General features: G+C 51.4%; 1 protein-coding gene and 1 long non-coding RNA gene across 7 annotated transcripts in view; both read right to left on the bottom strand.

Annotated features, from left to right (window-relative positions):
- The window catches only part of LOC137846090 (E3 ubiquitin-protein ligase TRIM39-like), a 284,383-nt gene that overhangs the window by 76,649 nt on the left and 183,401 nt on the right, over positions 1-24,333 (bottom strand). For 4 of the 6 annotated variants that reach the window (XM_068663767.1, XM_068663769.1, XM_068663770.1 and 1 more), the window contains 3 exons: positions 19,822-19,926; positions 18,302-18,406; positions 15,616-15,678 (listed from right to left, as the gene is read on the bottom strand). In XM_068663767.1, coding sequence (XP_068519868.1) covers positions 15,616-15,678; positions 18,302-18,406; positions 19,822-19,926 — 273 coding nt within the window. Of the gene's footprint in view, positions 1-15,615; positions 15,679-18,301; positions 18,407-19,821; positions 19,927-21,341; positions 21,449-23,305; positions 23,459-24,333 lie in introns of those variants that run through there. The other 2 variants (XM_068663771.1, XM_068663772.1) reach the window with 2 other exon arrangements.
- On the bottom strand, positions 6,871-12,721 carry LOC137846144 (uncharacterized). The gene is made up of 3 exons (XR_011090410.1): positions 11,998-12,721; positions 10,886-10,948; positions 6,871-8,821 (listed from the first exon to the last, which is right to left on the bottom strand). It is a non-coding gene; the product is annotated as an uncharacterized lncRNA (long non-coding RNA).

Here is a 24,333-nt window from a genome sequence, read left to right as displayed (position 1 = left end):
CAAAGAGAGCCGGGCGGAGGCGGAGGATGCCCGAGCCCTCTGTGCCCATGTAGTGGGTTTACGTGGCAAGGTGTTGGTAGCAGGGGGCCATAGAGGTGGTTTCTGTGAGAAAGATCTAGAAGCTGCCCCATGTTTGGGAAGGGCCCCGTTGTTTTCCAGATCTGAGCCAATAAGCGATGTTGTTTTGCGCCTCTGTGAGAGCATATTTAAGACAGGGAAAAAAACGCTGCGCCACACAGCAGCCGGGAGAGTCAAGGGAGTGAGAAACAGCCTTGCAGGTGCCAAGGTCAGTGTAGAAGGAGGGGGAGAGGTGCTCCAGGCGCCGGAGCAGAAGTCCCCTGCGGCCTGTGGTGAGGACCATGGTGAAGCAGGATGTCCCCCTGCAGCCCATGGAGTACCACGGTGGAGCAGAGTTCCACGCTGCAGCCCGTGGAGGAGACCACGGTGGAGCAGGTGGCCCTGCACCGACGGAGGCTGCCGCCTGTGGAAGACCCCTGCCGGAGCAGATTCCGGGCCGGACCTGTAGCCCGTGGAGAGGAGACCACGCAGGAGCAGGTGATCTGGCAGGAGCTGCTGCCCGTGGGGGAGCCAGGTTGGAGCAGTTTTCTCCTGAGGGATGGACCCCGTGGTACGGACCCATATCTGGAGCAGTTCTGGAAGAGCTGCTGACTGTGGGAAGCCCACTCCGGATCAGTTCGTCAAGGACTGCATCCCGTGGGTGGGACCCCACAGCACAGGGGACGAGAGTGACCGAGAAGGAGCGGCAGAGAAGAAGTGCTGTAGACTGACCATAACCCCCATTCCCCCGTTCCCCTGCGCCGCTCGGGGGGAGGAGGTGGAAGAGGGTGGATGGGGGGGGAGGTGCTTTTGGTTTCTTTCCTTTGTTTCTCACTTCTCTAGCTTGTTAGTAATGAGTAATAAATCTTACTATCTGTCTTCTTACGCTGAGTCTGGTTTGCCCGTTACACTAATTATTGCATGATTTTCTCGTCCTTATCTCAATCCTTGAGCCCTTTTCACATATTTTCTCCCCAGTCCTCTTTGAGGAGGGGGAGTGAGAGAGCGGCTGTGGTGGAGCTCGGCTGCCCACTCGAGCGGAACCACGACAGCCCACCGAGCTAGAACTGTCTGCATTGCACAGGGGAGACACGACCTCTCCCAAAGTGTGGCCAGAGAGGTGGAAACCTCCGGAGAAGCCCTTACAAAGATTCCAAATCTCTGAAAGCTGGCCTTGCTGGAGACCTTCCCAGCAGTGAAGTAGGATCCGTGAAGCAGCACTGGGGATTTCAAGGTAGGATGGGACCCCGGGAAGCAGAGGAAGGCACCCAGCAGTGCTCTTCTCATTCATCCCAAGACAAGTGCACTGCTCCCAGCCTCTCCGCTTCCCTTTGCCTCCAGACAGCATGCATGAAGCCAGGCCCTCACCTGCATGGGGAGTCTTCATCCTTCTCACCGGGACTGCCTGCTGAGGAGCTGCAGAGCTAGCACCTGCAAGAGAGTTTGGCGTTAAAAATGTCCCTTGTTTCTCTAGTGGCCACTAGGCATTTCTACGACAAATCCAAAGGTAGGGAACACCAGTTGGAACTCTGACCCTGGCACACTGGCTCACTCGATCGTGGTGCAGGTTCAGGGGCAGCTGCCATTGCTGGTGCAGCTGTAGTCACTCGCCTCCTCCAAGGCCTGTATGCCCTCAGGGAATCCTTGTGGGCAATTAGAAAGACTCACCCTCTATTGCTCAGAGGTCCTCTGCACAGTCACCGTGCACACCAGAGAAGAAGAAAACAAGTCACGTCAAGACACATGAGTTAGAAGGCAGTGCCTTCTGGGACTGTCCACCTCAATGTGCACAGCAGATGCCTCTGAGGGAGGTCTTGGGTCACGCCCCTTCCAACTACCCCTAGCATCCCTCTGACTCTGGCAGGGATCATTGTCACCAGCCCAATCCTTGCGCCTCACCAAATCAGGCAGGGCTGCTTGGTGATCCAGCCTCTCCACCTCCAGCCACCACTTTTCAGACTTCCCGCCACATCCCCGTCCCTCACTATCGCTCCTGCTCCAAAGCCTTCCGCCACAAACAAAACCACCAGCAACACTATACCACTGCCCGAAAACCTCTGCAGCATATGGTGTGCTCGTCCTGCAGACAGATGCCCACACTCAGCATTCTCTTTCTTTGGGGACTCTCTAAGTAGACAGTTGGAAGGGAGGACACGTTGCTAAGCACCCCGTCCCACAGAAGATGGATATACTCAGACTTATCAATCCACCCAACCCATCCCAATCCACCCTATTTTCTATCAGAAATAACGTGGCCAACAGGACTAGGGAAGAGACTGTCCCTCTGATGAGGATGCAACTTGAATGCTGTGTTCAGTTTTGGGGCCCTCACCACAAGAAGGGGGGTTTACAGTGTCAGGGGGTTCATGCTGCTTTTTATTTTGAGGACATACTCCAGAGGAGTTCACAGGAAGGTTTCCCTGTGGACCAGCTCTTGCTTTCAGGCAGTTGAAGGCCTGCTTGGGGATGGCTCTGCTCACCCGTCTCATTCTCCATTTCTTCCACTATCCTCACAAAACGGGGAATCTCCATAGCCTTCTGCATCGACTCGGGGGCGCTCCTAGTCTTTGCTGCCCCCTTTTGTTTTTGTGAAGAAACAGCAATTGCTGAGATGCTGGCAGCGCGTCCTGGAGGTTGAGACCACCCCTCTGCAAGGACAATGTCCAAAGGCTCTGAAATCCTATCCTTCCCAGGGGATTCCCACTTAGGTCTCTCTTGTGTGTGTGTGTGTGGTTACCATATGTTTGCTTGTTTCAGCTGGAGCAACAGTATGAGCTACGGGCAGGTAGCGAACGCCCATCCTTTTCCTTAACTCTTGCTCTCCTCTGCGCAACAGGCTTTTCCCCCTAGAAATACTATACTGAGCTGGAGGATGGTCCAAGTGCAATCTGGCTGTTTTTAAGCACGCGCTTCTTTGTGTGCCACCTGAATGCTTCCCCTTCCCAGAACAAGCTCTTTGAGACAGAGGCGTTCTCACGAGTAACCTGTGCTCAAAGGCATGTCCAGTGTCTGTTCTGATGGAAGCTGACCTCTTCTGATTTTATAATCAGCTGAATGTCATGGTGGACATCCCAGCTGAGCTCCACTCTCCCACGTTGCTGCTCCTCAGGAAATCGTTACTTTGGTTAGTTCCTTGCCTTATCCACAAGGACTTGGCTCTCGTCTGCAGCTGACGACCCTCATTATAATTCAGAGGAAACCCATTCCTCACAAACCAAAGCCACGTCCGCAGAGGGGGCCCCAGCTATGCTGATTTCCAAGCCTTTGTCCAGGGAAGGACTTTCTTTGCAAGCATTCCCCCCCCTCGGGAAGAGCAGAGGAAAGAGAAGATCTTGCCTTACAGCACAGGGAAGAGGGCATTCCACACAGTGCAGGCTGTCCTGCTCTGTGCTGGGAAACTGCACTGCGCACTGGCAGCCTGGGGTCCAGCTTATTTGCACGGGGACAGTTGATATGACAAAGCACTTGCTGGAGGTCCTTGGAAGCCAGAATTTCTGGAGCGGTAAGCTTCTGTCATTTCCCTGCTGTGGGCCCTTCAGGCAGCCCTCCACACACTGTTCTTCCAGGACAGATTTTCTTTGTGGGTAGTTCGGGTCAGCCTTGGCCCTCCCCTGCAAGGCTGCCCAGGTTTTCTCTGGGATAGAGTGAATTTTCATTATTGGAGCTAGTATGGTGCTGAGTTTTGGACTGAGGATGAAAAAGGAGTTTGGGCTTTACCTATTCAACCGACGTTATCTCAAACACGTGATTTCCTACACTTCTAGCTTTTGGATTCTCTCCTGCATCCCACTTGGGCAGAGCGAGTGAGGGCCTCTGTGGTGTTCAGCTGCCAGCCAGGGTCAAAACACAACCAAGTTGAGTCTTCCCTTGACTGTGTAGGAGAGCAGAGCATTTGGGCAGCTCCTACCTGCAAGACGGTTTACAATGGAAGAGTCCACTCCCTTGCCGGTGCAGTGATTGAATCTCACACACAGCCTTGACGTGGCTATTTGATAGGACCCTCACGCCAAGGAGAGAGATTCCTCCTTTGCTGTCTGAGTGAAAAGGAACAAGAGAAGTGACATGCCAACTGCCCAGCATCTTCATACGAGCTCATCGTGCACAAGCCTTCCACTACCAATTGCAGCCGTACACTGGGCTAGCATAGGACATGGACGATGTCAAAGATGTGTGCTTGATCCAGGACTTTGGTAGGGACTGTGTGGGGGAAGGCGAAAGTTCCAGACGAGAACACAGCAAAGGTCAGCAGGCATCTCTGCTAAGGCTAGCAACTATTTCGCTCACCGTCTGGCAGCTTCTGCCGATGTGCAGAGACGTCCGACCCTCTTCTCTCAACTCCTATATGCCTTCAAAAGCTAGAGCTCTTCCTTGCCTTTGGTGTTCCTCTTGCATGGTGGTCCACCCCTGAGAGTTAATCAGAACCCCCTCTCCTCCTCCCAGTGGGTTCTCTCCAAGGGCATGACCATTCCTGACACGTGCACAGGTAAAGCTGAAGGCAGAGCGGTGAGTGCTTTGTGCTCGGGACAGGCGATGGAGAAGGCTTACTGTGCTTTTTCCAAGAGCAATGGTTTCACAGTGCTGGGGTGGGCCTTTAGCATGACAGACCTCCACAGGTTCCTCCTCTCTGGCAGTGTGCCACACCAGCTGCCATCCCAGAAGGAGCAGCAAATGCACAAAGAGAGCCGGGCGGAGGCGGAGGATGCCCGAGCCCTCTGTGCCCATGTAGTGGGTTTACGTGGCAAGGTGTTGGTAGCAGGGGGCCATAGGGGTGGTTTCTGTGAGAAAGATCTAGAAGCCGCCCCATGTTTGGGAAGGGCCCCGTTGTTTTCCAGATCTGAGCCAATAAGCGATGTTGTTTTGCGCCTCTGTGAGAGCATATTTAAGACAGGGAAAAAAACGCTGCGCCACACAGCAGCCGGGAGAGTCAAGGGAGTGAGAAACAGCCTTGCAGGTGCCAAGGTCAGTGTAGAAGGAGGGGGAGAGGTGCTCCAGGCGCCGGAGCAGAAGTCCCCTGCGGCCTGTGGTGAGGACCATGGTGAAGCAGGATGTCCCCCTGCAGCCCATGGAGTACCACGGTGGAGCAGAGTTCCACGCTGCAGCCCGTGGAGGAGACCACGGTGGAGCAGGTGGCCCTGCACCGACGGAGGCTGCCGCCTGTGGAAGACCCCTGCCGGAGCAGATTCCGGGCCGGACCTGTAGCCCGTGGAGAGGAGACCACGCAGGAGCAGGTGATCTGGCAGGAGCTGCTGCCCGTGGGGGAGCCAGGTTGGAGCAGTTTTCTCCTGAGGGATGGACCCCGTGGTACGGACCCATATCTGGAGCAGTTCTGGAAGAGCTGCTGACTGTGGGAAGCCCACTCCGGATCAGTTCGTCAAGGACTGCATCCCGTGGGTGGGACCCCACAGCACAGGGGACGAGAGTGACCGAGAAGGAGCGGCAGAGAAGAAGTGCTGTAGACTGACCATAACCCCCATTCCCCCGTTCCCCTGCGCCGCTCGGGGGGAGGAGGTGGAAGAGGGTGGATGGGGGGGGAGGTGCTTTTGGTTTCTTTCCTTTGTTTCTCACTTCTCTAGCTTGTTAGTAATGAGTAATAAATCTTACTATCTGTCTTCTTACGCTGAGTCTGGTTTGCCCGTTACACTAATTATTGCGTGATTTTCTCGTCCTTATCTCAATCCTTGAGCCCTTTTCACATATTTTCTCCCCAGTCCTCTTTGAGGAGGGGGAGTGAGAGAGCGGCTGTGGTGGAGCTCGGCTGCCCACTCGAGCGGAACCACGACAGCCCACCGAGCTAGAACTGTCTGCATTGCACAGGGGAGACACGACCTCTCCCAAAGTGTGGCCAGAGAGGTGGAAACCTCCGGAGAAGCCCTTACAAAGATTCCAAATCTCTGAAAGCTGGCCTTGCTGGAGACCTTCCCAGCAGTGAAGTAGGATCCGTGAAGCAGCACTGGGGATTTCAAGGTAGGATGGGACCCCGGGAAGCAGAGGAAGGCACCCAGCAGTGCTCTTCTCATTCATCCCAAGACAAGTGCACTGCTCCCAGCCTCTCCGCTTCCCTTTGCCTCCAGACAGCATGCATGAAGCCAGGCCCTCACCTGCATGGGGAGTCTTCATCCTTCTCACCGGGACTGCCTGCTGAGGAGCTGCAGAGCTAGCACCTGCAAGAGAGTTTGGCGTTAAAAATGTCCCTTGTTTCTCTAGTGGCCACTAGGCATTTCTACGACAAATCCAAAGGTAGGGAACACCAGTTGGAACTCTGACCCTGGCACACTGGCTCACTCGATCGTGGTGCAGGTTCAGGGGCAGCTGCCATTGCTGGTGCAGCTGTAGTCACTCGCCTCCTCCAAGGCCTGTATGCCCTCAGGGAATCCTTGTGGGCAATTAGAAAGACTCACCCTCTATTGCTCAGAGGTCCTCTGCACAGTCACCGTGCACACCAGAGAAGAAGAAAACAAGTCACGTCAAGACACATGAGTTAGAAGGCAGTGCCTTCTGGGACTGTCCACCTCAATGTGCACAGCAGATGCCTCTGAGGGAGGTCTTGGGTCACGCCCCTTCCAACTACCCCTAGCATCCCTCTGACTCTGGCAGGGATCATTGTCACCAGCCCAATCCTTGCGCCTCACCAAATCAGGCAGGGCTGCTTGGTGATCCAGCCTCTCCACCTCCAGCCACCACTTTTCAGACTTCCCGCCACATCCCCGTCCCTCACTATCGCTCCTGCTCCAAAGCCTTCCGCCACAAACAAAACCACCAGCAACACTATACCACTGCCCGAAAACCTCTGCAGCATATGGTGTGCTCGTCCTGCAGACAGATGCCCACACTCAGCATTCTCTTTCTTTGGGGACTCTCTAAGTAGACAGTTGGAAGGGAGGACACGTTGCTAAGCACCCCGTCCCACAGAAGATGGATATACTCAGACTTATCAATCCACCCAACCCATCCCAATCCACCCTATTTTCTATCAGAAATAACGTGGCCAACAGGACTAGGGAAGAGACTGTCCCTCTGATGAGGATGCAACTTGAATGCTGTGTTCAGTTTTGGGGCCCTCACCACAAGAAGGGGGGTTTACAGTGTCAGGGGGTTCATGCTGCTTTTTATTTTGAGGACATACTCCAGAGGAGTTCACAGGAAGGTTTCCCTGTGGACCAGCTCTTGCTTTCAGGCAGTTGAAGGCCTGCTTGGGGATGGCTCTGCTCACCCGTCTCATTCTCCATTTCTTCCACTATCCTCACAAAACGGGGAATCTCCATAGCCTTCTGCATCGACTCGGGGGCGCTCCTAGTCTTTGCTGCCCCCTTTTGTTTTTGTGAAGAAACAGCAATTGCTGAGATGCTGGCAGCGCGTCCTGGAGGTTGAGACCACCCCTCTGCAAGGACAATGTCCAAAGGCTCTGAAATCCTATCCTTCCCAGGGGATTCCCACTTAGGTCTCTCTTGTGTGTGTGTGTGTGGTTACCATATGTTTGCTTGTTTCAGCTGGAGCAACAGTATGAGCTACGGGCAGGTAGCGAACGCCCATCCTTTTCCTTAACTCTTGCTCTCCTCTGCGCAACAGGCTTTTCCCCCTAGAAATACTATACTGAGCTGGAGGATGGTCCAAGTGCAATCTGGCTGTTTTTAAGCACGCGCTTCTTTGTGTGCCACCTGAATGCTTCCCCTTCCCAGAACAAGCTCTTTGAGACAGAGGCGTTCTCACGAGTAACCTGTGCTCAAAGGCATGTCCAGTGTCTGTTCTGATGGAAGCTGACCTCTTCTGATTTTATAATCAGCTGAATGTCATGGTGGACATCCCAGCTGAGCTCCACTCTCCCACGTTGCTGCTCCTCAGGAAATCGTTACTTTGGTTAGTTCCTTGCCTTATCCACAAGGACTTGGCTCTCGTCTGCAGCTGACGACCCTCATTATAATTCAGAGGAAACCCATTCCTCACAAACCAAAGCCACGTCCGCAGAGGGGGCCCCAGCTATGCTGATTTCCAAGCCTTTGTCCAGGGAAGGACTTTCTTTGCAAGCATTCCCCCCCCCCGGGAAGAGCAGAGGAAAGAGAAGATCTTGCCTTACAGCACAGGGAAGAGGGCATTCCACACAGTGCAGGCTGTCCTGCTCTGTGCTGGGAAACTGCACTGCGCACTGGCAGCCTGGGGTCCAGCTTATTTGCACGGGGACAGTTGATATGACAAAGCACTTGCTGGAGGTCCTTGGAAGCCAGAATTTCTGGAGCGGTAAGCTTCTGTCATTTCCCTGCTGTGGGCCCTTCAGGCAGCCCTCCACACACTGTTCTTCCAGGACAGATTTTCTTTGTGGGTAGTTCGGGTCAGCCTTGGCCCTCCCCTGCAAGGCTGCCCAGGTTTTCTCTGGGATAGAGTGAATTTTCATTATTGGAGCTAGTATGGTGCTGAGTTTTGGACTGAGGATGAAAAAGGAGTTTGGGCTTTACCTATTCAACCGACGTTATCTCAAACACGTGATTTCCTACACTTCTAGCTTTTGGATTCTCTCCTGCATCCCACTTGGGCAGAGCGAGTGAGGGCCTCTGTGGTGTTCAGCTGCCAGCCAGGGTCAAAACACAACCAAGTTGAGTCTTCCCTTGACTGTGTAGGAGAGCAGAGCATTTGGGCAGCTCCTACCTGCAAGACGGTTTACAATGGAAGAGTCCACTCCCTTGCCGGTGCAGTGATTGAATCTCACACACAGCCTTGACCTGGCTATTTGATAGGACCCTCACGCCAAGGAGAGAGATTCCTCCTTTGCTGTCTGAGTGAAAAGGAACAAGAGAAGTGACATGCCAACTGCCCAGCATCTTCATACGAGCTCATCGTGCACAAGCCTTCCACTACCAATTGCAGCCGTACACTGGGCTAGCATAGGACATGGACGATGTCAAAGATGTGTGCTTGATCCAGGACTTTGGTAGGGACTGTGTGGGGGAAGGCGAAAGTTCCAGACGAGAACACAGCAAAGGTCAGCAGGCATCTCTGCTAAGGCTAGCAACTATTTCGCTCACCGTCTGGCAGCTTCTGCCGATGTGCAGAGACGTCCGACCCTCTTCTCTCAACTCCTATATGCCTTCAAAAGCTAGAGCTCTTCCTTGCCTTTGGTGTTCCTCTTGCATGGTGGTCCACCCCTGAGAGTTAATCAGAACCCCCTCTCCTCCTCCCAGTGGGTTCTCTCCAAGGGCATGACCATTCCTGACACGTGCACAGGTAAAGCTGAAGGCAGAGCGGGGAGTGCTTTGTGCTCGGGACAGGCGATGGAGAAGGCTTACTGTGCTTTTTCCAAGAGCAATGGTTTCACAGTGCTGGGGTGGGCCTTTAGCATGACAGACCTCCACAGGTTCCTCCTCTCTGGCAGTGTGCCACACCAGCTGCCATCCCAGAAGGAGCAGCAAATGCACAAAGAGAGCCGGGCGGAGGCGGAGGATGCCCGAGCCCTCTGTGCCCATGTAGTGGGTTTACGTGGCAAGGTGTTGGTAGCAGGGGGCCATAGGGGTGGTTTCTGTGAGAAAGATCTAGAAGCCGCCCCATGTTTGGGAAGGGCCCCGTTGTTTTCCAGATCTGAGCCAATAAGCGATGTTGTTTTGCGCCTCTGTGAGAGCATATTTAAGACAGGGAAAAAAACGCTGCGCCACACAGCAGCCGGGAGAGTCAAGGGAGTGAGAAACAGCCTTGCAGGTGCCAAGGTCAGTGTAGAAGGAGGGGGAGAGGTGCTCCAGGCGCCGGAGCAGAAGTCCCCTGCGGCCTGTGGTGAGGACCATGGTGAAGCAGGATGTCCCCCTGCAGCCCATGGAGTACCACGGTGGAGCAGAGTTCCACGCTGCAGCCCGTGGAGGAGACCACGGTGGAGCAGGTGGCCCTGCACCGACGGAGGCTGCCGCCTGTGGAAGACCCCTGCCGGAGCAGATTCCGGGCCGGACCTGTAGCCCGTGGAGAGGAGACCACGCAGGAGCAGGTGATCTGGCAGGAGCTGCTGCCCGTGGGGGAGCCAGGTTGGAGCAGTTTTCTCCTGAGGGATGGACCCCGTGGTACGGACCCATATCTGGAGCAGTTCTGGAAGAGCTGCTGACTGTGGGAAGCCCACTCCGGATCAGTTCGTCAAGGACTGCATCCCGTGGGTGGGACCCCACAGCACAGGGGACGAGAGTGACCGAGAAGGAGCGGCAGAGAAGAAGTGCTGTAGACTGACCATAACCCCCATTCCCCCGTTCCCCTGCGCCGCTCGGGGGGAGGAGGTGGAAGAGGGTGGATGGGGGGGGAGGTGCTTTTGGTTTCTTTCCTTTGTTTCTCACTTCTCTAGCTTGTTAGTAATGAGTAATAAATCTTACTATCTGTCTTCTTACGCTGAGTCTGGTTTGCCCGTTACACTAATTATTGCGTGATTTTCTCGTCCTTATCTCAATCCTTGAGCCCTTTTCACATATTTTCTCCCCAGTCCTCTTTGAGGAGGGGGAGTGAGAGAGCGGCTGTGGTGGAGCTCGGCTGCCCACTCGAGCGGAACCACGACAGCCCACCGAGCTAGAACTGTCTGCATTGCACAGGGGAGACACGACCTCTCCCAAAGTGTGGCCAGAGAGGTGGAAACCTCCGGAGAAGCCCTTACAAAGATTCCAAATCTCTGAAAGCTGGCCTTGCTGGAGACCTTCCCAGCAGTGAAGTAGGATCCGTGAAGCAGCACTGGGGATTTCAAGGTAGGATGGGACCCCGGGAAGCAGAGGAAGGCACCCAGCAGTGCTCTTCTCATTCATCCCAAGACAAGTGCACTGCTCCCAGCCTCTCCGCTTCCCTTTGCCTCCAGACAGCATGCATGAAGCCAGGCCCTCACCTGCATGGGGAGTCTTCATCCTTCTCACCGGGACTGCCTGCTGAGGAGCTGCAGAGCTAGCACCTGCAAGAGAGTTTGGCGTTAAAAATGTCCCTTGTTTCTCTAGTGGCCACTAGGCATTTCTACGACAAATCCAAAGGTAGGGAACACCAGTTGGAACTCTGACCCTGGCACACTGGCTCACTCGATCGTGGTGCAGGTTCAGGGGCAGCTGCCATTGCTGGTGCAGCTGTAGTCACTCGCCTCCTCCAAGGCCTGTATGCCCTCAGGGAATCCTTGTGGGCAATTAGAAAGACTCACCCTCTATTGCTCAGAGGTCCTCTGCACAGTCACCGTGCACACCAGAGAAGAAGAAAACAAGTCACGTCAAGACACATGAGTTAGAAGGCAGTGCCTTCTGGGACTGTCCACCTCAATGTGCACAGCAGATGCCTCTGAGGGAGGTCTTGGGTCACGCCCCTTCCAACTACCCCTAGCATCCCTCTGACTCTGGCAGGGATCATTGCCACCAGCCCAATCCTTGCGCCTCACCAAATCAGGCAGAGCTGCTTGGTGATCCAGCCTCTCCACCTCCAGCCACCACTTTTCAGACTTCCCGCCACATCCCCGTCCCTCACTATCGCTCCTGCTCCAAAGCCTTCCGCCACAAACAAAACCACCAGCAACACTATACCACTGCCCGAAAACCTCCGCAGCATATGGTGTGCTCGTCCTGCAGACAGATGCCCACACTCAGCATTCTCTTTCTTTGGGGACTCTCTAAGTAGACAGTTGGAAGGGAGGACACGTTGCTAAGCACCCCGTCCCACAGAAGATGGATATACTCAGACTTATCAATCCACCCAACCCATCCCAATCCACCCTATTTTCTATCAGAAATAACGTGGCCAACAGGACTAGGGAAGAGACTGTCCCTCTGATGAGGATGCAACTTGAATGCTGTGTTCAGTTTTGGGGCCCTCACCACAAGAAGGGGGGTTTACAGTGTCAGGGGGTTCATGCTGCTTTTTATTTTGAGGACATACTCCAGAGGAGTTCACAGGAAGGTTTCCCTGTGGACCAGCTCTTGCTTTCAGGCAGTTGAAGGCCTGCTTGGGGATGGCTCTGCTCACCCGTCTCATTCTCCATTTCTTCCACTATCCTCACAAAACGGGGAATCTCCATAGCCTTCTGCATCGACTCGGGGGCGCTCCTAGTCTTTGCTGCCCCCTTTTGTTTTTGTGAAGAAACAGCAATTGCTGAGATGCTGGCAGCGCGTCCTGGAGGTTGAGACCACCCCTCTGCAAGGACAATGTCCAAAGGCTCTGAAATCCTATCCTTCCCAGGGGATTCCCACTTAGGTCTCTCTTGTGTGTGTGTGTGTGGTTACCATATGTTTGCTTGTTTCAGCTGGAGCAACAGTATGAGCTACGGGCAGGTAGCGAACGCCCATCCTTTTCCTTAACTCTTGCTCTCCTCTGCGCAACAGGCTTTTCCCCCTAGAAATACTATACTGAGCTGGAGGATGGTCCAAGTGCAATCTGGCTGTTTTTAAGCACGCGCTTCTTTGTGTGCCACCTGAATGCTTCCCCTTCCCAGAACAAGCTCTTTGAGACAGAGGCGTTCTCACGAGTAACCTGTGCTCAAAGGCATGTCCAGTGTCTGTTCTGATGGAAGCTGACCTCTTCTGATTTTATAATCAGCTGAATGTCATGGTGGACATCCCAGCTGAGCTCCACTCTCCCACGTTGCTGCTCCTCAGGAAATCGTTACTTTGGTTAGTTCCTTGCCTTATCCACAAGGACTTGGCTCTCGTCTGCAGCTGACGACCCTCATTATAATTCAGAGGAAACCCATTCCTCACAAACTAAAGCCACGTCCGCAGAGGGGGCCCCAGCTATGCTGATTTCCAAGCCTTTGTCCAGGGAAGGACTTTCTTTGCAAGCATTCCCCCCCCCCGGGAAGAGCAGAGGAAAGAGAAGATCTTGCCTTACAGCACAGGGAAGAGGGCATTCCACACAGTGCAGGCTGTCCTGCTCTGTGCTGGGAAACTGCACTGCGCACTGGCAGCCTGGGGTCCAGCTTATTTGCACGGGGACAGTTGATATGACAAAGCACTTGCTGGAGGTCCTTGGAAGCCAGAATTTCTGGAGCGGTAAGCTTCTGTCATTTCCCTGCTGTGGGCCCTTCAGGCAGCCCTCCACACACTGTTCTTCCAGGACAGATTTTCTTTGTGGGTAGTTCGGGTCAGCCTTGGCCCTCCCCTGCAAGGCTGCCCAGGTTTTCTCTGGGATAGAGTGAATTTTCATTATTGGAGCTAGTATGGTGCTGAGTTTTGGACTGAGGATGAAAAAGGAGTTTGGGCTTTACCTATTCAACCGACGTTATCTCAAACACGTGATTTCCTACACTTCTAGCTTTTGGATTCTCTCCTGCATCCCACTTGGGCAGAGCGAGTGAGGGCCTCTGTGGTGTTCAGCTGCCAGCCAGGGTCAAAACACAACCAAGTTGAGTCTTCCCTTGACTGTGTAGGAGAGCAGAGCATTTGGGCAGCTCCTACCTGCAAGACGGTTTACAATGGAAGAGTCCACTCCCTTGCCGGTGCAGTGATTGAATCTCACACACAGCCTTGACGTGGCTATTTGATAGGACCCTCACGCCAAGGAGAGAGATTCCTCCTTTGCTGTCTGAGTGAAAAGGAACAAGAGAAGTGACATGCCAACTGCCCAGCATCTTCATACGAGCTCATCGTGCACAAGCCTTCCACTACCAATTGCAGCCGTACACTGGGCTAGCATAGGACATGGACGATGTCAAAGATGTGTGCTTGATCCAGGACTTTGGTAGGGACTGTGTGGGGGAAGGCGAAAGTTCCAGACGAGAACACAGCAAAGGTCAGCAGGCATCTCTGCTAAGGCTAGCAACTATTTCGCTCACCGTCTGGCAGCTTCTGCCGATGTGCAGAGACGTCCGACCCTCTTCTCTCAACTCCTATATGCCTTCAAAAGCTAGAGCTCTTCCTTGCCTTTGGTGTTCCTCTTGCATGGTGGTCCACCCCTGAGAGTTAATCAGAACCCCCTCTCCTCCTCCCAGTGGGTTCTCTCCAAGGGCATGACCATTCCTGACACGTGCACAGGTAAAGCTGAAGGCAGAGCGGGGAGTGCTTTGTGCTCGGGACAGGCGATGGAGAAGGCTTACTGTGCTTTTTCCAAGAGCAATGGTTTCACAGTGCTGGGGTGGGCCTTTAGCATGACAGACCTCCACAGGTTCCTCCTCTCTGGCAGTGTGCCACACCAGCTGCCATCCCAGAAGGAGCAGCAAATGCACAAAGAGAGCCGGGCGGAGGCGGAGGATGCCCGAGCCCTCTGTGCCCATGTAGTGGGTTTACGTGGCAAGGTGTTGGTAGCAGGGGGCCATAGGGGTGGTTTCTGTGAGAAAGATCTAGAAGCCGCCCCATGTTTGGGAAGGGCCCCGTTGTTTTCCAGATCTGAGCCAATAAGCGATGTTGTTTTGCGCCTCTGTGAGAGCATATTTAAGACAGGGAAAAAAACGCTGCGCCACACAGCAGCCGGGAGAGTCAAGGGAGTGAGAAACAGCCTTGCAGGTGCCAAGGTCAGTGTAGAAGGAGGGGGAGAGGTGCTCCAGGCGCCGGAGCAGAAGTCCCCTGCGGCCTGTGGTGAGGACCATGGTGAAGCAGGATGTCCCCCTGCAGCCCATGGAGTACCACGGTGGAGCAGAGTTCCACGCTGCAGCCCGTGGAGGAGACCACGGTGGAGCAGGTGGCCCTGCACCGACGGAGGCTGCCGCCTGTGGAAGACCCCTGCCGGAGCAGATTCCGGGCCGGACCTGTAGCCCGTGGAGAGGAGACCACGCAGGAGCAGGTGATCTGGCAAGAGCTGCTGCCCGTGGGGGAGCCAGGTTGGAGCAGTTTTCTCCTGAGGGATGGACCCCGTGGTACGGACCCATATCTGGAGCAGTTCTGGAAGAGCTGCTGACTGTGGGAAGCCCACTCCGGATCAGTTCGTCAAGGACTGCATCCCGTGGGTGGGACCCCACAGCACAGGGGACGAGAGTGACCGAGAAGGAGCGGCAGAGAAGAAGTGCTGTAGACTGACCATAACCCCCATTCCCCCGTTCCCCTGCGCCGCTCGGGGGGAGGAGGTGGAAGAGGGTGGATGGGGGGGGAGGTGCTTTTGGTTTCTTTCCTTTGTTTCTCACTTCTCTAGCTTGTTAGTAATGAGTAATAAATCTTACTATCTGTCTTCTTACGCTGAGTCTGGTTTGCCCGTTACACTAATTATTGCGTGATTTTCTCGTCCTTATCTCAATCCTTGAGCCCTTTTCACATATTTTCTCCCCAGTCCTCTTTGAGGAGGGGGAGTGAGAGAGCGGCTGTGGTGGAGCTCGGCTGCCCACTCGAGCGGAACCACGACAGCCCACCGAGCTAGAACTGTCTGCATTGCACAGGGGAGACACGACCTCTCCCAAAGTGTGGCCAGAGAGGTGGAAACCTCCGGAGAAGCCCTTACAAAGATTCCAAATCTCTGAAAGCTGGCCTTGCTGGAGACCTTCCCAGCAGTGAAGTAGGATCCGTGAAGCAGCACTGGGGATTTCAAGGTAGGATGGGACCCCGGGAAGCAGAGGAAGGCACCCAGCAGTGCTCTTCTCATTCATCCCAAGACAAGTGCACTGCTCCCAGCCTCTCCGCTTCCCTTTGCCTCCAGACAGCATGCATGAAGCCAGGCCCTCACCTGCATGGGGAGTCTTCATCCTTCTCACCGGGACTGCCTGCTGAGGAGCTGCAGAGCTAGCACCTGCAAGAGAGTTTGGCGTTAAAAATGTCCCTTGTTTCTCTAGTGGCCACTAGGCATTTCTACGACAAATCCAAAGGTAGGGAACACCAGTTGGAACTCTGACCCTGGCACACTGGCTCACTCGATCGTGGTGCAGGTTCAGGGGCAGCTGCCATTGCTGGTGCAGCTGTAGTCACTCGCCTCCTCCAAGGCCTGTATGCCCTCAGGGAATCCTTGTGGGCAATTAGAAAGACTCACCCTCTATTGCTCAGAGGTCCTCTGCACAGTCACCGTGCACACCAGAGAAGAAGAAAACAAGTCACGTCAAGACACATGAGTTAGAAGGCAGTGCCTTCTGGGACTGTCCACCTCAATGTGCACAGCAGATGCCTCTGAGGGAGGTCTTGGGTCACGCCCCTTCCAACTACCCCTAGCATCCCTCTGACTCTGGCAGGGATCATTGCCACCAGCCCAATCCTTGCGCCTCACCAAATCAGGCAGAGCTGCTTGGTGATCCAGCCTCTCCACCTCCAGCCACCACTTTTCAGACTTCCCGCCACATCCCCGTCCCTCACTATCGCTCCTGCTCCAAAGCCTTCCGCCACAAACAAAACCACCAGCAACACTATACCACTGCCCGAAAACCTCCGCAGCATATGGTGTGCTCGTCCTGCAGACAGATGCCCACACTCAGCATTCTCTTTCTTTGGGGACTCTCTAAGTAGACAGTTGGAAGGGAGGACACGTTGCTAAGCACCCCGTCCCACAGAAGATGGATATACTCAGACTTATCAATCCACCCAACCCATCCCAATCCACCCTATTTTCTATCAGAAATAACGTGGCCAACAGGACTAGGGAAGAGACTGTCCCTCTGATGAGGATGCAACTTGAATGCTGTGTTCAGTTTTGGGGCCCTCACCACAAGAAGGGGGGTTTACAGTGTCAGGGGGTTCATGCTGCTTTTTATTTTGAGGACATACTCCAGAGGAGTTCACAGGAAGGTTTCCCTGTGGACCAGCTCTTGCTTTCAGGCAGTTGAAGGCCTGCTTGGGGATGGCTCTGCTCACCCGTCTCATTCTCCATTTCTTCCACTATCCTCACAAAACGGGGAATCTCCATAGCCTTCTGCATCGACTCGGGGGCGCTCCTAGTCTTTGCTGCCCCCTTTTGTTTTTGTGAAGAAACAGCAACTGCTGAGATGCTGGCAGCGCGTCCTGGAGGTTGAGACCACCCCTCTGCAAGGACAATGTCCAAAGGCTCTGAAATCCTATCCTTCCCAGGGGATTCCCACTTAGGTCTCTCTTGTGTGTGTGTGTGTGGTTACCATATGTTTGCTTGTTTCAGCTGGAGCAACAGTATGAGCTACGGGCAGGTAGCGAACGCCCATCCTTTTCCTTAACTCTTGCTCTCCTCTGCGCAACAGGCTTTTCCCCCTAGAAATACTATACTGAGCTGGAGGATGGTCCAAGTGCAATCTGGCTGTTTTTAAGCACGCGCTTCTTTGTGTGCCACCTGAATGCTTCCCCTTCCCAGAACAAGCTCTTTGAGACAGAGGCGTTCTCAAGAGTAACCTGTGCTCAAAGGCATGTCCAGTGTCTGTTCTGATGGAAGCTGACCTCTTCTGATTTTATAATCAGCTGAATGAAATGGTTGACATCACAGCTGAGCTCCACTCTCACATCTCACTGATTCTAAGGAAGTCATTACTTTGGTTAGTTCCTTACCTTATCCACAAGGACTTGGCTCTCAACTGTGGCTCAATACCCCAATTTAAATTCAAAGGAGGACCCCTTTGGCTTGCACCATTTGTATGAGGGAAGTCCCACAAAGGCTTGAAACAGTCCTCCTTATCTTACTACAAAGGAGGGAAATCTTTCAATGACCTTTTACCCCTCCCAGCATCTTCCTCTGAGCTCATTCCTTGAAAACTTTCCACTCCCCATCACAGCAGTACACTCTGCTGGAGTAGGATGTGCCTGACAGCAGCAAAGTGTGCCCCTAGCATGAAATCTATCCCTTCCCAAAGGCAAAGCCCTCTGCTGTGGATTGGAAGGGCTTCTGTGGATAACTAGCTCAGAGAAGTCAATCCCACAGGTGCTCACTTCTCTCCACAGTGATCCACCCCACCCGAGATGTTCCCAAGGAACACTGCGGTCAAGAGGAGTTGGATCCTGTGTACTTACTTGGAGACTGAAATGTTTTCCTTAGCTCTTGGATACATGGTATCTTGGTCTCATGTTCTTAACATAAGGTTCATATGAAAAGATAGGAAAGATGACATTTAGCCAAGACTTTCCCTGAAGGAAGGACAAGAACGTATTTGCACAGCTTTCGGGGAAGAACAGGTCATGTCAGCATCCCAAGAACCCTAGGGTCCTGTGAAACATGGTCGTAATAGCAATGTCTTGGGTTTGGGCCAATGTATCCTACCATGGAGCTCCAATTATGCTCTCAGGGCCTTGATGCTCTGTGAAGTGCCCCAGAGTCTAAGTGCAGCAGCCCATGCTGGGAAGTTTTCAGGGGACTCATGCTGCTCCTTCCTTTGAGAACACACCGAGGAAAAGTTCACAAGAAGGTTTCCCAGTGGACCAGCTTTTGCTTCCAGGCCGTTGAAGGCCTTCTTGGGCATGGCTCTGCTCACCTTTCTTGTTCTCCATTTGTTCCGCTATCTTCACAAAAGGACGAATCTTCATAACCTTCTGCATCGATTCAGGGGTGCTCCTCGTCTTTACTGCCCCTTTCATTTCTGTGAAGAAACAACAATTGTTGAGATGCTGATGACACACCCAAGAGGCTGAGACCCACTCTCTGCAAGGACAATGTGCAAAGGCTCTGAAATCCTATCCTTTCCAGGGAATTCCCACTTAGTTCTCTCTTGTGTGTGTGTGGTTGCCATATGTTTGCTTGTTTCAGCTGGAGCAACAGTATGAGCTACGGGCAGGTAATGAACACCCATCCTTTTCCTTAACTCTTGCTCTCCTCTGCGCAACAGGATTTTCCCATAGAAATGTTTGACCAACTCTGAGAATGGTCCAGGTGTGATCTGTGTGTTACCCAAGCACTTTGAGACAGAGGCGTTCTCAAGAGTAACCTGTGCTCAAAGGCATGTCCAGTGTCTGTTCTGATGGAAGCTGACCTCTTCTGATTTTATAATCAGCTGAATGAAATGGTTGACATCACAGCTGAGCTCCACTCTCACATCTCACTGATTCTAAGGAAGTCATTACTTTGGTTAGTTCCTTACCTTATCCACAAGGACTTGGCTCTCAACTGTGGCTCAATACCCCAATTTAAATTCAAAGGAGGACCCCTTTGGCTTGCACCATTTGTATGAGGGAAGTCCCACAAAGGCTTGAAACAGTCCTCCTTATCTTACTACAAAGGAGGGAAATCTTTCAATGACCTTTTACCCCTCCCAGCATCTTCCTCTGAGCTCATTCCTTGAAAACTTTCCACTCCCCATCACAGCAGTACACTCTGCTGGAGTAGGATGTGCCTGACAGCAGCAAAGTGTGCCCCTAGCATGAAATCTATCCCTTCCCAAAGGCAAAGCCCTCTGCTGTGGATTGGAAGGGCTTCTGTGGATAACTAGCTCAGAGAAGTCAATCCCACAGGTGCTCACTTCTCTCCACAGTGATCCACCCCACCCGAGATGTTCCCAAGGAACACTGCGGTCAAGAGGAGTTGGATCCTGTGTACTTACTTGGAGACTGAAATGTTTTCCTTAGCTCTTGGATACATGGTATCTTGGTCTCATGTTCTTAACATAAGGTTCATATGAAAAGATAGGAAAGATGACATTTAGCCAAGACTTTCCCTGAAGGAAGGACAAGAACGTATTTGCACAGCTTTCGGGGAAGAACAGGTCATGTCAGCATCCCAAGAACCCTAGGGTCCTGTGAAACATGGTCGTAATAGCAATGTCTTGGGTTTGGGCCAATGTATCCTACCATGGAGCTCCAATTATGCTCTCAGGGCCTTGATGCTCTGTGAAGTGCCCCAGAGTCTAAGTGCAGCAGCCCATGCTGGGAAGTTTTCAGGGGACTCATGCTGCTCCTTCCTTTGAGAACACACCGAGGAAAAGTTCACAAGAAGGTTTCCCAGTGGACCAGCTTTTGCTTCCAGGCCGTTGAAGGCCTTCTTGGGCATGGCTCTGCTCACCTTTCTTGTTCTCCATTTGTTCCGCTATCTTCACAAAAGGACGAATCTTCATAACCTTCTGCATCGATTCAGGGGTGCTCCTCGTCTTTACTGCCCCTTTCATTTCTGTGAAGAAACAACAATTGTTGAGATGCTGATGACACACCCAAGAGGCTGAGACCCACTCTCTGCAAGGACAATGTGCAAAGGCTCTGAAATCCTATCCTTTCCAGGGAATTCCCACTTAGTTCTCTCTTGTGTGTGTGTGGTTGCCATATGTTTGCTTGTTTCAGCTGGAGCAACAGTATGAGCTACGGGCAGGTAATGAACACCCATCCTTTTCCTTAACTCTTGCTCTCCTCTGCGCAACAGGATTTTCCCATAGAAATGTTTGACCAACTCTGAGAATGGTCCAGGTGTGATCTGTGTGTTACCCAAGCACTTTGAGACAGAGGCGTTCTCAAGAGTAACCTGTGCTCAAAGGCATGTCCAGTGTCTGTTCTGATGGAAGCTGACCTCTTCTGATTTTATAATCAGCTGAATGAAATGGTTGACATCACAGCTGAGCTCCACTCTCACATCTCACTGATTCTAAGGAAGTCATTACTTTGGTTAGTTCCTTACCTTATCCACAAGGACTTGGCTCTCAACTGTGGCTCAATACCCCAATTTAAATTCAAAGGAGGACCCCTTTGGCTTGCACCATTTGTATGAGGGAAGTCCCACAAAGGCTTGAAACAGTCCTCCTTATCTTACTACAAAGGAGGGAAATCTTTCAATGACCTTTTACCCCTCCCAGCATCTTCCTCTGAGCTCATTCCTTGAAAACTTTCCACTCCCCATCACAGCAGTACACTCTGCTGGAGTAGGATGTGCCTGACAGCAGCAAAGTGTGCCCCTAGCATGAAATCTATCCCTTCCCAAAGGCAAAGCCCTCTGCTGTGGATTGGAAGGGCTTCTGTGGATAACTAGCTCAGAGAAGTCAATCCCACAGGTGCTCACTTCTCTCCACAGTGATCCACCCCACCCGAGATGTTCCCAAGGAACACTGCGGTCAAGAGGAGTTGGATCCTGTGTACTTACTTGGAGACTGAAATGTTTTCCTTAGCTCTTGGATACATGGTATCTTGGTCTCATGTTCTTAACATAAGGTTCATATGAAAAGATAGGAAAGATGACATTTAGCCAAGACTTTCCCTGAAGGAAGGACAAGAACGTATTTGCACAGCTTTCGGGGAAGAACAGGTCATGTCAGCATCCCAAGAACCCTAGGGTCCTGTGAAACATGGTCGTAATAGCAATGTCTTGGGTTTGGGCCAATGTATCCTACCATGGAGCTCCAATTATGCTCTCAGGGCCTTGATGCTCTGTGAAGTGCCCCAGAGTCTAAGTGCAGCAGCCCATGCTGGGAAGTTTTCAGGGGGCTCATGCTGCTTCTTCCTTTGAGAACACACCGAGGAAAAGTTCACAAGAAGGTTTCCCAGTGGACCAGCTTTTGCTTCCAGGCCGTTGAAGGCCTTCTTGGGGATTCCTCTGCTTACCTAGTTCCTTCTCCATCTTTTTCACTATCTTCTCAGAAAAAGAGTCTCTCCACACAACCTCCTGCTTTGATTCAATGTGCTCCTTTTGTTTGCTGCCACTTTTGTTTCTGTGAAGAAACAACAATAACCTGTGCTCAAAGACATGTCTCTGTTCTGATGGAAGCTGATCTCTTCTGATTTTATAGTTAGCTGATTATAAAATAAGCTCTTCTCCCAGAACTGCTCATCATGTTTCCTCTCCATGGCCTTCAGTTTCCATCACCTTCAGCTGGCTGGAACAGGCTCTGTCTGGCATAAGGCAGACACTAGTCTCATCCCTCAGAGGCCACCCCTGTATTCCCTTCCTGACAATGAATAAAACTCCAAGGATGTGTTTGTGAAATTGAATGTATGTGCCTCTATGTAGGCAACTCATATCAACCCATCTCAGAAGAACCTTCTCTTTGTCATGTCTGAACTCTGATTTCCTGATGTGTGCTTTGTGCATCCTGCAGGGGAGGCACAAACTCTGGCTTCAGTAATGTATTTCCTAAAATGCACCGTTTATATATCAGAACATTGATTTTTGAGACAGAAAAGGCAGCACAGATTTCCACCTAGTTACAGCATCACATCTGAAGGGAAATTTGAAAGAAAGCCAGTCCCAGATGACAGCACAGTCCCAGAGGATGCAATTTCAGAAACATCCTTATTCTAAAGAACGAGTGATGAAAATGTACAATGTAAGCATAGGAACAATCACATAGGAAACGGGTCTTCAGCTCACAAGTGTACTTTTATTGAAGGGAGGAAGAGGAACCCTGAAGAGGAGCCTTCAGAGTCCAGGTCTCATGGATTACTGAGTCAGACCTGCTAGGCTGCTGAGGAGGTCTCCAGTAACCAAGGGCCTCCCGAAAGATGCCAGGCCCCCATGACAGAGGTATGAACTGCACCCCTGCAAGTGAGTTAGTGACTCTGCTTTCTCAAGCATGTAAACCTCTGCACACAGTCTCAGGAAGGACACTGAGAAACATGTTCTCCTCATGGAGATACTTTAAGTCCTAGGCCCAGAGACATAAGTCCTCCTCAGGGCAATTAATGCCCAAAGTAACCATGACAGGAAAGAGCACCACAGAGATAAGATACTTCCCATCTCAGTAGTTCTGAAAGCAACAGAAACTCCCACAAACAGATGACAAAAAGACTTGAAAATAACTTTGTGGAAACACAGTTTCAAGCAGTGTCTTCTTCTGCAACTGGAGTACCCACCCTGAGCAACTGAAACTTTTCTGCAAGGTGAACTGACTCTTGGAGGGAGAAATCCCCTATGAGAAACAGAGGAAAGAATTGTTCCCCTCATTGATTTTGCATTCATACCTTGCCATGCCTTGGCTTACTTTTTGTCACAGACAAACAACTTATGATGACAAGTGCATGTGTACTTCTGATCAACTTTCTTTTCTCAATTTCATTTCATTTTCGAATGCAAATTTGAAAATGCCTTAAAATCCAATATATATAAACACTAGACATGCTTGAACACAGTTAGTGAAAGCTGTATTCCTTCAAACTTCTTAATAATTAATCAATGAATCACAGAATCATCTAGGTTGGAAGAGACCTCCAAGATCACTGAGTCCAACCTCTCACCTAACACTAACAACTCCTCCACTAAACCATATCACTAAGCTTTAAATCTAAACGTCTTTTAAAGACCTCCAGGGATGGTGACTGAACCACTTCCCTGGGCAGCCTATTCCAATGCCTAACAACCCTTTCAGTAAAGAAGTTCTTCCCAATATCAAATTATTAATTTATTTTCTGATAGCCAAGAAGGAAAATCAAAGGTAACATAGCACACTCTACATTTTCAGGGTTTTTTTTTTTTTTTTTCCTGGAAACAGTACAACAGAGTGATACATTCTTAAAGAATAACTGTGGATATATACAAAACTTTGGATATATATAAAAATGCTATAACGTACCTTCAGAAAATCCTCATCTCATCTGTGTCACTCCTGACCTGACTGGCTTTCACTTGCAGTATGACGGCACAGTTATGGGCAGCCTTCAGTGCTCTTGGACTTTACACAGTTACAGGGAAGAGGGCTCTAAAAAAATGTTGACACCTGGGCACCTGAGTGGCAGAAGAGTTTTTATCACCCTTGGAAACCTCACCCTTGGATAAGATTTAGTGTTGTGACTCTCTAAGGAATGCCTGCAGGTAATCTGAGGAAGAAAGGTTGCAGGAAATACATGACGTGTGCTTGGAGTTATCTTGAATATGCCTCTGGTACAGATAACATATGAACGGCTCCTACCCAAAGAAGACCAGTCACTAAGAGCAATATAGCTGTACTTTCAGAAATGGTTTTCCCCTCTGATATCACCACGGAGACAAATTACTTTTTGAAAAGAAACCTTTTTATTGTGCATTGTTAGGGATGCCTCTGTTGGCCCAATAGGACCATATCTACATTTTTCTATCATTCCCTTTACAGAACGTCATAGAAAATTCAGTGGTGAAAGAAACCTTCTAGATTCGGAATAATTTGTGAAACGGTTTTAAGAAGCTTTGACCTGCCTATGCAAGCAGTGATTTCCAGATGTAACATGTCAGCAGCTGTGTTCTAGATGTCTTCTGTAAATAAGAGAAGATTGTCCTCTTTTGAAACTGACAAGAGTTGCCACTTGTAATGTTTGAAAGCCCTATCTGAAATCCTCTGCTATTTACTGCCATATCATACCTCCCCTCAAGGAACTATTTAAAGTACAAAAGTCATTTGTAGCACTTATCAGGGTTTCTTAGATTGCTTTTCCTGGACTTTTGATGGTAATTTTATGAAATATTAACTTGTGTTGTGGATTAGTCTGTCAGGCAGCTAAGCAACAGACAGTCATTTGCCCAGTGTCTCCCTGACATGGGACAAGGGAGACAATCTGGAAATAGAAAAGCAAAACTCATGAGCTGAAATGACATTTAATAGGAAATAAAAGAATGATGGAAAACAAA

This window comes from Anas acuta, chromosome 30 (genome assembly GCF_963932015.1).
Source record: "Anas acuta chromosome 30, bAnaAcu1.1, whole genome shotgun sequence".
Classification (NCBI taxonomy): Eukaryota; Metazoa; Chordata; class Aves; order Anseriformes; family Anatidae; genus Anas; species Anas acuta.
This window is presented reverse-complemented; position numbering and strand designations above follow the sequence as displayed.